The sequence below is a fragment of the Ochotona curzoniae genome, unplaced genomic scaffold (genome assembly GCF_017591425.1).
Source record: "Ochotona curzoniae isolate NIBS_2020 unplaced genomic scaffold, NIBS_Ocur_1.0 contig_1071, whole genome shotgun sequence".
NCBI classification, from domain to species: domain Eukaryota; kingdom Metazoa; phylum Chordata; class Mammalia; order Lagomorpha; family Ochotonidae; genus Ochotona; species Ochotona curzoniae.
Window position 1 is genome coordinate 23,367,781 of NW_024464939.1, and position 12,903 is coordinate 23,380,683.

Below are 12,903 nucleotides of genomic sequence, written 5' to 3' on the forward strand. Positions count from 1 at the left end.
GCAAGTAGAGCAGCCAAGACTCCAATCATTGCCGCTTATGGCACTGTAGATGGAAGCTTAAGTTGCTATCCCAGGGCTCTGGCTCCAGCTGTCTAAAATCATTTTTTTTTTTTTTTAAGATTTATTTCTTTTCATTGGAAAGGCATTTACAGAGAGAAGAGATACACAGAGAAAGATCTTCCATTTGTTGGTTCACTCACCAAGTGGCCGCAATAGCCTGAGCTGAGCTGATCTGAAGCCAGGAGCAAGGAGCTTCTTCTGGGTCTCCCATGTGGATTCAGGGTCCCAAGGCTTTGGGTCATCCTCAACTGCTTTCCCAGGCCACAAGCAGGGAGCTGGATGGGAAGCAGAGCAACTGGGATTAGAACTGGCACCCATATGGGATCCCGGCTTATGCAAGGCAAGGACTTTAGCCACTAGGCTATCACGCTGGGATTCAAAATTTTAAAGTACACAAGAATACAGTAGTTGAAAACTTTTGTGAGACATCATGTATTAGTCTTAAAAATAAGAGGCAGGCTGACACAAAAGGCATGTTAAAGTTTCACAAACCTTGTGTTTACTTATACATAGTCTGGGTACAGCCTGATTCTGTCCTGAACTTGCCCCTGCTCCCCACAGTTTTGCTTCATTAATCAAAATTTTCTGATCAGTTTTCTTTGGAAGGAAGGGGTTGTGTTTGCTCGTGGTTTTTCCAGTTTATTATTTTGGCTGTCTGGTAATAAAAAATTGAAAGCCAGTCTCAAATTCACATAATCTTGTGTTGTTCAGTAATTAGAGAAATTTTTATAGTTCTAGTTCAGGCATTAAGGGTTAAACATAGATGTTCATTGTGATTTTTTAAGAGTCATACTTTTCTAGATGGAGGTGAACTTTAGTGGTTCTTATTTGTTTCAGAAATAACTTGATTTTTTTTTGAAATATATTTGTTTATTTTGGGAACCTGGTATGATGGCTCCTTTGACTGATCTTCCCCTTGCAATTCTTGGATCTGCTGTGGGTACCAGTTCATATCCCAGCTGCTCTACTTCCCATCTAGCTTCCTGCTCATGGCCTGGGAAAGTAGCAGAGGATGGCCCAAAGACTTGGGAGCCTGTGCCCATTTGGGAGACCCAGAAAAAGCTTGTGGCTTCAGATCAGCTCAGCTCTAGTTGTTATTGGTATTTGGGGAGTGAATAATTTTTTTAAAGACACACACACGCGCACACACACACACACACACACGCACACACACATACTGCATTGGAAAGGCAAGTTTATAGAGAGAAGGAGAAACAGAAAGATCTTCCATCCCCTGGTTCACTCCCCACATGGCTACAATAGTTGAAACCTAGCACATCTGAAGCCAGGAACCAGGAGCTTCTTCTGGGTCTCACATGTAGCTGCAGGGTCCCAGGCTTCTTTAACAGTCATTGGAAGCGTGCCCCTTGACTCCAGGTCTGCCTGCTGTGTCAGCTCAGGTTTTTGGTGTCTCCTGGTATTGTGGACATTTTTCTAGGTAAATCCTGATTTGAGCCCTGTCTTTAGTAGGCTTTGAGGATTGGTAGCTTTAACTGTTTTGACTTTTGTTTATCTCAAAGGAAAAAGAAAGTTTTACCTTTTCAAGGTCTACGTATTATTTAGACAACAAAACATTCCCATCCAAGGTAGTGTTCTAGAAAAGGCCATCAGTGAGCATATTTGTTTATATTTGGGAAGGCAGAGAGTTGTCTTTTCTGTTGGTTTAGTCCCCAAATGCCCACAGCAGCTGCAGTAAGGCTGGCATGAAGCTAGGTACTGGGAAGAACCCTCTGGGTCTCACACGGATGGCGTGGATCCAGCTGCTTCAGCCATCACCTGCTGTGTCCACCTGCTGGTGTGTCTTAGCAGAAGGCTAGCATCAGGAGTAGAGCCAAGATGTCAACCACAACTTGAACTCGGGCATTCTGATCCAGGATGCATCATTTTAACCACTATCCCAAATGCCCAACTCTGATAGTTGACTTTAAGCTGGTAATTAGTTCTGCGGGGTCCATTTGGATAGGATTTGCTGTGCTGCTGACGCCTGGAAATCTTGTGGGTATGAGGTTTGTAAACCGTGCTCTTCAACATGCTGATTAATAGAGGCAGCCGAGAGGCAACATGGAGTTAGACCTCGTAGTCTGTGGGTGTTCTTTCTGTCGCTTTTGCTTTGTTTCTTTTTATTGATTTTTTCTTTAAAGATTAATTTCTTTGTGAAACAGAGAGAGACCTTCCATCTGTTGGTCACTTTCCAAATAGCTTCAATAGCTAAGGCTGTGCCAGGCTGAAGCCAGGAGTCTGGGACTTGGTGTGGGTCTTGGGTAGTGGATGGGACCCAAGTACTTAAGCCATCTCTTCCTGCCTCCTGGAACACAGTAACAGGAAACAGAATAGAAGCAGTACGGTGTGACATGTGGGCGTCTCAAGTGGTGTCTTGATTGTTGTGCCAAATGGCAACTCCTTTTGTGTTTACTTTTTATACTGACCTTAAAAATTACTATCAAAGCTGTAATACTTTGAGAAGATTATCTAGCAATACTGTCTTATCAAAGCCCTCTTTCTGGGAACCTTTCCTTTGGTATTTTCTTGGAGATTTCTGAAATACATTAATATTTTTCATTTGAAAAAGATATATATTCTTTGTGTGTATATATATTTATATTTACCATGTTGTTTGAGTTAAAGAACCTTAGTGTGGTTTTTTTTTTTTTTAGATTTATTTATTTTTATTGGAAAGGCATACATAGAAAGGAGGAGAGACAGACAGAAAGATCTTCCATCTGCTGATTCACTCCCCAAGTAGCCACAGTGATCTGGGCTGAGCCAATCCAAAGCCAGGAGCCAGGAGCTCTTCCCGGTCTCCTATGCGGATCCCAAGGCTTTGGGGCCGCTCTCTAATACTTTCCCAGGCCACAGGCAGGGAGCTGGATGGGAAACGAGGCTGCCGGGATTAGAACCAGCGCCCATATAGGATCCCGACTTATGCAAGGCAAGGACTTTAGCTGCTAGGCTACCATGCCAGGCCCAAACTTAGTGGTTTTTAAATTGCTGACTTATATCTAATACAGTTTTGAGTTATCTTACTGGTTTTCATGGATTTCTGATACTGTAACTCAATTCTGTCAATTACTGTTTACCATGTGCTAGGTCTAGTCTAAGCCTTTTTTGTGTGTTATCATTTCATCTGTGCAGTAAGCTATTTGGTAGCTGTCATAATCTGATTTTCCTGGTGAAGAGACTGTTTAAGGACTTTGCCTCAAATCCCAAAGGATACCAAGTGATGGAGTCTGGGTGTAAGTCACATGGCAGCCCCCTTTCTTACATTGACTGCGTTGGTAATTGTCATGGGAGAAGTACAGGCTGAGCATGCCTCACCTGAAATGTGAAACGCTCCAGAATCTAAGACTTTTTGAGTTGTTGGAAATCATACAACATGAAATTTTGTTTTATGCACCAAAATGATTAAAAACATTGTGCAAGGGAAGGACCCTGCGTGGTAACCTAGTGGCTAAAGTCCTCACCTTGCATATGCCAGAATCCCATAAGGGCGCTGGTTCTAATCCTGGCGGTCCCACTTCCCATCCAGCTCTCTGCTTGTGGCCTGGGAAAGCAGTCAAGGATGGCCCAAAGCCCTGGGACCCTGCACCCGTGTGGGAGACCCAGCAGAGGATCCTGGCTCCTGGCTTTAGATCAGCTCAGATCAGCTCAACTCCAGCCAATGCAGCCACTTGGTGGTGGGGGTGTGTGTGTGGGGGAGTGAATCAGCGGAGGAAGGATCTTCCTCTCTATCTCTCCTCCTCCCTGTATGTCTGACTTTCCAATTAAATAAGTCTTTTAAATAAAAGATTTATTTTAAAAAAATGTGCAAAATTACCTGCAGGGTTTGTATATAAGGTGCACAGGGAAAGGCCATGGATTTCTTTTTTAGACTTAGATCCCCAATATCTCGATTTATAAATGCAAATATTCAGATATCTGGCAAAATCCCAACACTGAGCCCCTCTGATCTGTGTCTCCTGCTCCCCTCCCCAGGACCATTACTTTATGCTGAAAGCTTTGCAGGTTTCACTGCAAAGTGAGGCCAGTTCTGCTTTTTTGCTTTTTCTCCTCAAAGTAACTTTGTAGTCATCCCATTGAATGTAAGGAGTCATCTTGATCCTGTTACCTTCACAGTTGACATTGTTACTGAAAGCTCAAAGCTGTGTAGTTCGGATAAGGAATTATGCTATGCATTGTGATTAATTGAAGTTAATTTTTTATTTTCTGTATGTGTGAAGATTATCCCTTGAAAATATCCAGATCATCCCTTGGAATTTTGTTTCTTTGGCTTTATTAAGTCTTGCATGGTAGCTTTTCTAAAACACGTAATTTGTGTGGAAAAGGATATGTTGACTTTACAGGATCTGTATGCTTAGTGGAAAGCTCACCATTTTAGGAATTAGTGAGATTTCAGCCCAGTACTGCACTAATTAGATTTTGTGACCTGGGTGGTGTTATGTAACTTCTTGGAGACTGCTGCTATTCTTGCTTTCCTAATAGGTGGCAGAAGATGGCACGCGCAGAGGTGGACAGATCTCTGCGGTTCAGACTTGATGCGGTCTCCTAGGCGTGGCTAGCCTGAGCAGAAGCAGGGTACCCTTGGTGGATTCTAGGTTCAACATTCTTGCATTCTTCCTTTTTTTTTTTCTAAAGGATTTTATCTTTTCAAGACCCAGTAAGCTGTTTTTGTTCATAGATGAATAGGGTTGGGGAAAGGCTGCCAGCAAGCCACTCATCCCGCCTCCCCCCCCCACCACCACTCCAGGCTCTTGTCTTAGGGCCAGAAGTGCTCTAGAGGAAAGGAAGCAGATCGAAGGTTACAAGCTTGAACTATAAAGATCTTGTTTATTGTGACTTTAGTGTTAAAATATGTGTTGCTAAAAGAGAGTTTATTGGAATATTGAGCACGACATATGTTCTTTAAACACTGTGCACACATAAATAGCTTGATTTCTTCAGTCAGCGTCTTGTGTTCATTTAACTTTTCTCAAACTGTGGAGTTGGCAGTTCTTACGTTTTTGTGTGACTTGGATTCATCTGTTTCTTCTCTTTTTTGTTTTTTTTTTTAAAAAGATTTATTTATTTTTATTGGAAAGACGGACATACAGAGAGGAGGAGAGACAGAGAGGAAGATCATCTGTCCGATGGTTCACTCCCCAAGTGACTGCAATGGCTGGAGCTGAGCCAATCTGAAGCCAGGAGCCAGGAGCTCCTCGGGGTCTCCCATGCGGGTGCAGGGTCCCAAGGCTTTGGGTCATCCCCAACTGCTTTCACAGGCCACAAGCAGGGAGCTGGATGGGAAGCAGGGCCGCTGGCCCTAGAACGGTACTAGAACCAGTACCTATGTGGGGATCTCTGCGTGCAAGGCGAGGACTTTAACCACTATGCTACCATGCCGGGCCCCATCTGTTTCTTTCAAACGATGCTGTAATCCTGGTTATTTACCAGATGCCATATTATACCTTAGCAGCCTAGAACTAATTTGTGAACCTTTTCTACAGAATCTGAGATTTTCTTCATGTGCATGGCATAGAAGATGAATTCCTCTTCCTCTACCATGAACGAAGAACCGGATGCTCTGTCAGTAGTCAACCAGCTGCGGGATTTGGCAGCAGATCCGCTGAACAGAAGAGCTATCGTCCAGGACCAGGGATGTCTGCCTGGCCTGATCCTGTTTATGGACCATCCTAACCCCTCTGTCGTCCACTCAGCTTTGCTCGTGAGTTGGTGTTAATAACTTCCCTCCCAATGTTTTACTCTTCGCAAAGTTGTAAAATTTTGAAAAAGGTGTTAGATGACATTGTAAACATTAAGAAGAGGATACAGAGTAATTTCTGTACAAATATTCCCCCATGGCTTCTGCATTCTTTCATTCAACTAACTGAAGGATTGAAAGAAACCCATTTCTACTTTCATGTACAACCTTTTTACAGTACAGCAGCAGTTCACATAGCATTTACATTGTATTCTAAATGACCTGCAGATGGTTTAAAGTATGCAAGAAGGTGTGTGTGAGTTATATGTCAGTACTGTGCCATTTTTTGTAAGGAATTTGAGCGTTGTGGAGTTTAATGTATGTATGGGAGGGAGCCCGGGAGCCAGTCCTCTACAATGCCAAGGAGGACTCTTCCTGTCTTTCTTATCTTTAAGATATACGTATGTATTTGAAAGGCAGAGTAAAGAGAGCGAGGGGAGCTCTTCTGTCCCCTGCTTCGCTCCTGAGTGGCTTCAGCTGCTGGAGCTCTGCTGGTCCAGGGTCTTCGGTGTGGATAAAGGAAGATGGGGCGTCCTCTGCTGCTTTCCCAGATGCCATTAGCAGGAAGCTGGATCGGAGGTGGAGCATCTGGGACTTGAACTGGCATCCATATGGGATATTAGTGCCACCAGCACCTTTAACTTCTACACCACAACACTGGCCCCAGGCCTGTATGTCTTTTTTTCTCTCTCTCTCTTTTTTTTCCCCCTATAATTCTGCAGCTGATGGAGTCTCAGGTCTGTGACACTCTCACCAAGTTTAGAAAACTGGATTCCCACCCCACCTCCCTTTTTTTTTTTGACAATCTTTACATGGCTAATTAGGGCACAAAGGTTCAAGGGCTACAGGAAAGTGGGTAAGACTGTTATTTCCACATTCTCTTTTTTTCTGTATCTGGGGTAGGTGAAGATAAAGGGAGAAGCCCCACTCAGCCTCCCACCCATCCCAGGTCCCCCAGGTGGGGCATGATCCGAGGGTCTTGCTCGAGTGGTTTTTGACAGTTCAACAGTGATAAATTGCTGCCAGTCTTGTCTGTGTTTCTTTATGCACAAACATGTGTGTGTCGCCATTTTCACAAATGTACATGGTTTGTTGTTTTGCTTTCTTCCTTTTTTTCTTCATTTTTTAAAAAAGATTTATTTATTGTTATTGCAACGTGTCTCTCGATATAAATATAAATATATGACATATTTCCTTACTATGACATATTTCACTATTTGTTTTGGGGTTATATGTGGCATGTCCATTGTGATATACCACATAGTGTTTGCCCATTCGTTAGTTGACACGGTGCATCTTCTATACAAGGTAAAAAGAGAAGGTAAGGAGATAGGTAAAGGGAGGCCCAGCACGGTAGCCTGGTGGCTAAAGTCCTCGCCTTGCGTGTGCCAGGATCCCATATGGGCACTGGTTTTAATCCCAGCAGTCCCGCTCGCTTCCCATCCAGCTCCCTGCATGTGGCCTGGGAAAGCAGTTGAGGACGGCGCCAAAGCCTTGGGACCCTGCACCCTGTGGGAGGCCTGGAAGAAGCTCCTGACTCCTGGCTTCAGATTGGCTCAGCTCTGGCCATTGCAGCTGCGGGGGGAGTGAATCAGTGATGGAAGATCTTCCTGTCTGTCTCTCCTCCTCTGTGTGTCTGACTATCCAATAAAAAAATAAATCTTTTAAAAAAAAGGCAAAGGGGAAAATATGTAGGATCTTAGCTGGTGATGCAGAAGAAGCTATTTTGTTACATGGGAGCTGGAGAAATGTATCTAAGAACAACACAGGTGATTAGGCCTCATTTCCTAAAACAGTATCAGTGAAAAAGAAAGGGAATTGGAGTGGAGCAGGGTTGTCGTGACTGTGTAGATCAGAAGGCTTTTGTGTCATGTCATATGTAAGCCTGATTTAAATAAGTTAGCCATAAATATTTCTTAAAGAATGAAATAAATATAGATCAATCAATAGATGATATTGAAGAATCATTATTTTTACATTATATTAAAATACTATTGTCATTGTACTTATTTTTAAATAATGAGGTTTTTAGGATATACTAATATTTACAAATGAAAGTCTTCTCTGAGACTTACAATAAAATACTATCATGTAATTCTGGACAGGAGAGATGGGTGAATCTAGATAATTATTGAAACTGAGTCAGAGTCTGGGAATCATATCACTGTGATCTAAACATTTTATCATATAAATAATATAAAAGAAAATTAGTGTATTAAAAGTTTTATTCACTGTCCTTTACTTAAGGACTCAGGGTAAATTTCCCCAATTGGTAATAGCACGGATTTGCTCACACACAAAAAATACATTGCTTTGCTTTTTAGAAAATTAAACTGTATGTTGTGAATTTTGTATTTTACCTTCACAGAGTGGAGCTTAACAGGAAAAACACACTGCTCTAAGATACGAACAGTAGTAAAAATTGATTGACTCCTACTTGGCTCCTGCTTCAGTAAGAAATGCAATAAGGATGAGAAGGAGTGTGTTGGTCTTTAGTTAGCATGAAGGAAGTCTTTTTTTTTTTTTAATTTTTTTAAAGATTTGTTTTTATTGGAAAGGGAGAATTAAAACAGATAAGAAAAGACAGAGATCTTCCATCTGCTGGTTTACTTCCCAAATGGCTATAATGGCCAGAGCTGAGCTTATCCAAAGCCAAGAGCCAGGACTCTTCTCCAGGTCTCCCAGGTGGGTGCAGGATCCAAAGGACTTGGTCCATTCTCCTCTGCTTCCCAAGTCCATAATCAGGGAGCTGGATTGGAAGTGGAGCAGCCATGACATGAATTGGCGCGCTTAAGTGATGCCTGTGCTTGAAGGTGCAGGATTAACCTGTTGAACCATAGTGCCAGCTCCACAAATCTTTTTAATAGATTAGATTTGAATATATCTGAGTTCAGAAGGCAAGACTTGCAGCAAGAGAAGTTTGAAAAGGCTATTGTGAGTATAGAAAATAAGAAAGGCTGCTGACTGAAAAAAATGGTAAGTAAAAGAGGGACTTACTAGTTTGGCAATACTGAGTTGGTGTAATACTGATCCTCTTCTACCCCATCAGTCCTGCTGATCTGTCCAGCAATGATACTTAGCCCTGTAAGTCGGGCTGATCTCTTACGCAAGGTGCTTAGCAAGAGGGGCTGAAATAATAGATTAAATGCTAGGCTGAATGGGAAGGGCAGGTGAGTCACGGAGGGCTGGAGCTGCCAGATAGTACAGGATTCCCAAGGCATGAATCTTTCAGTGAGGCATGTCAGGGATGGTGGTTTTGTAGTTTGCTTTATTATCACTGTAGTCTTATTGCTAGTGCGCCCTTTTGTTTTAACTTATTTAGTGGTTGCAGCAGGTTTTATAATGCATGTTTTTAACTTTTGACAACCTACTTTTTAAACCAGTTGTGCACTGCATGTGCTATGTATCGGTGTGCTTCCGTTTTCCCTCCATCCTTTGTGCTATTTTTATCATTCATTTTGCTTCGGGAGGGTTAGGGGAGGGGTACGGGGGAATCCCAGTACCTATAGAACTATGTCTCATAATGCAATGTAAGCAATAAAGAAAAAAAAAAGAGATAACAACATAAAAAAAAATCATTCATTTTGCATCTATGTGTATTTAAACATCTATGGTGCAGTTTTTAGCTAAAATAATTATCTTTTAAAAAGATTAAAAAATTTTTATGTCTTATATACATAGTCTCATATTTCTGGTGTTTTTTTGGTCCCGTTATATAAATATAGACTTTTAAAAAAAATATCTATTTATTTATTGGAAAGTCAGATATACAGAGAGGAGGAGAGACAGAGAGGAAGATTTTCTGTTCGATGATTCACTCCCCAAGTGAGCATAACGGCCGGTGCTATGCCGATCCGAAGCCAGGAGCCAGGAACTATCCCACAGTGGTGCAGGGCCCCAAGGCTATGGGCTGTCCTCAACTACTTTCCCAGGCCACAAGCAGGGAGCTGGATGGGAAGTGGAGCTGCTGGGATTAGAACCGGCGCCCGTATGGGATCCCTGCGCATTCAAGGTGAGGACTTTAGCTGCTAGGCCTTGCTGCCGGGTCCATAAATATAGATTTGTGTTGATACAGTTTTTTCCTTGCCTGAAAAACTTTGACATTTCTTATAAAGCAATGATACTTTCCTCCAGTACTTTTAAAGATACTGCTACACAGTCTTCAGACTTGTATAATTTTTAATGAGAAAAATGAGAAAATTTTTATCTTTGTTCCTCTCTAATGCTTTTTTTTTTTATTTTGGAGAAGGCAAGAGACTCTTCCGGTTCTCCCACATGGGTGCAGGGTCCCCAGGCTTTGGGCTATCCTCAACTGCTTTCCCAGGCCCAGTGGTACAAGATTTTCAGGGAGCAGGAAGGGAAGTCGAGCAGCTGCGATTAGAACCGGCACCCAAATGGGATCCTTGCACATGCAAGGCGAGGACTTTAGCCACTAGATTACTGTTCCTGTCCTGTTCTGAAACTTTTTAATTCACCTTGTTTGAAATTATGTTATTTTACTTTTACTTTACTTAATTTTACTTTTTTTTTTTTTTACTGGAAAGACAGATTTACAGAGAGAAGGAGAGATAGAAAGATCTCCCATCTGCTGTTTTTCTCCCCAAATGGTCACAATGGCTGGAGCTGAGCATATCTGAAGCCAGGAACCAGGAACTTCTTCAGATCTCCCTCACAGGTGCAGGGTCCAAGGCCTTGGATCATCCTCTACTGCTTTCCCAGGCCACAAGCAGGGAGCTGGATGGGAAGCGAGCGGGGCATCCGGGATTAGAACTTGTGCCCAATGGACGTGTTCAAGACGAGGACTTTAGCTGCTAGGCCACCATGCTGAGTCTTCTTTCTGAGACTTTTAGTAGTGTTTTTCAACATATGTTTATGACCTGCTTGATGCAGACTTTTTTGTGTGTGCTGGATGGGAAGCAGAGCTGCTGGGATTATCCAGCTCCTGTATGGGATCCTGGCATATTCAAGGCAAGGACTTTAGCCGCTAGACTACTGCGCTGGGTCCAGCACTTCATTGTTTATGGGCTGTAGTAGATATCATACTGGGAGTAGTTGTTGAAAGAAGATATAAGACGGCACATTTTCTTTCTTTGTTTCTTTGTTTCTTTCCTCCTTTGCTTCTTTCTTTCTTTCTTTTTTTCTTTGAGAGAGATTGAGGAAGCCAGGAGCGAGCGAGTGAGCTTGTTCCTTCTGTTGTTGCCTGCAAGTGACTGCATCTAGGTCAGATCCAAAGCTGGAGCCAGGTACACAGTCCAGTTCTGCCATTGGTTGACAGGAATCCCGTTGCTCGGATTGTCACCTCTGCCTCCCAGGGTGTGTGGCAGCGATAAGCTGGAGTCAGGAGCCATAGTTAGGAGTATGGCATTGAGGCACCACTTCGTGAACACTGTGCCCTCCATGGCATGTTTTCAGTTATAACTAGACACTTTACAAATGGAAAGTAAAGGACTGGTAAATGTGAAAGGTCAGTGAGCTGAAATGGCAGAATTTTGGGTTATAGAATCCTCAGCGGTACAAGATCTTCAGTGAATGATAAGTGTTTGGGAGGTCTGTTAAAGATAGTAATATTTAGGTGTAGAGTGTGGGGAGCCAAATGAGGTCTCTACATAAGAACATGTGAAAGAAATAGTAAACATGGGACTTGGCATGATGGCCTAGTGGCTAAAGTCCTCACCTTGAATGTGTCGGGATCCCATATGGGTGCCAGCTCTAATCCTGGCAGCTCCATTTCCCATCCAGCTCCCTGCTTGTGGCCTGGGAAAGCAGTGAAGGACGGCCCAAAGCCTTGGGTTGCTGCACCTGCGTGGGAGACCCAGATGAAGTTCCAGGCTCCTGGCTTTGGATGGGCTTAGCTCCAGCCATTGGGGCCACTTGGGGAATGAATCATTGGACAGAAGATCTTTATCTCTCCTCCTCTCTGTATATCTGACTGTGCAATAAAACTAAATAAATCTTTAAAAAATAGTAAACATGTGCTTTTTAAAAAGAGTTTATTTATTTTTATTGGAAAGTTAGATATATAGAGCAAAAGATCTTCTGTCTAATAATTCACTCCCCAAGTGGCAGCAACAGCTGGAGCTGAGCCGATCTGAAACCAGGAGCCAGGAGCTTCATCTGGGTCTCCCAAATGGGTGCAGGGTCCCAAGGCTTTGGGCCACCCTCAACTGCTTTCCCAGGCCACAAGCAGGGAGCTGGATGGGAAGTGGGGCCACTGGGATTAGAACCAGCATATGCGATCCTGGCATGTTCAAGGCGAGGACTTTAGCCACTAGGCTCCTGTGCTGGACCCTAAACATATACTTTAAAATAATATATATATATATATATATATATATGTATTTATTTTAAACTCCGTTACAGAGAAAGAGGAAGTGATCTTTCATCTGCTGGTGCACTACTCAAATCGCTGTAGCTGCTGGAGCCAGGCCCATCCTAAAGCAGGAGTTGGGAGTTTTTTCCAGGTCTTCCGTGTGGGTGCAGGGGCCCAAGTACTACAAAGGTCATCTTTCACAGCTTTCCCAGGCACATTAGCAGGGAGCTGGATCAGAAGCAGAGCAGTCAGGACTTAAACTAGTGCCCATTGGGATGCCAGCATTGCAAGTGGCAGCTTTACTCACTGTTCCACAATGCTGGCCCGATAAACATGTACGTTTAACAGCTCCAAGTGTTGTTACAGCAAGTGCTGGTTTGAGTCCCAGCTATTTGCCTGTAGCCAGCTACCTGCTGCTGTACCTGGGAAAGCGCCAGAGGATGGCTCAAGTCATTGGGCCCTGACCACCCATGGGGAGAGCAGGATGTAGTTCTGGGCTTCTGAGGCCGTTTGGGCTAATGAACAGAAGATGCAAGCTCTCTCGCTTTCTCTGTTAAAATGCCTTTCAAATGGATCCTTCTGTTTTGTTCTGGTTTTTGCTATTGCTTGAAAGGCATAGTGACAGAAAAATTATCTACTGATTCATTCCTCAAGTAGCCGCAGTAGTGAAAGGGAGGATGCAGCAACTTCCACCTCACGCGAGTGGCTGGGATCCAGGTTCTTGAACTGTCTTTCACTACTCTTCCAGGGAGTTGGATCGGAAGCTGTAACTGGTGCCTGTATGGATACTAGCGGCCAC

At 43.2% G+C, this 12,903-nt stretch overlaps 1 protein-coding gene across 1 annotated transcript in view; it reads left to right on the forward strand.

Annotated features, from left to right (window-relative positions):
- ARMC1 (armadillo repeat containing 1) overlaps window positions 1–12,903 on the forward strand; it is a 35,483-nt gene that overhangs the window by 1,556 nt on the left and 21,024 nt on the right. Inside the window, exon 2 of the mRNA XM_040994967.1 lies at window positions 5,541–5,758. Within this exon, the coding sequence (XP_040850901.1) occupies window positions 5,576–5,758 (183 nt within the window). The 5' untranslated portion in view covers window positions 5,541–5,575. The remainder of the gene's footprint in view (window positions 1–5,540; window positions 5,759–12,903) is intronic.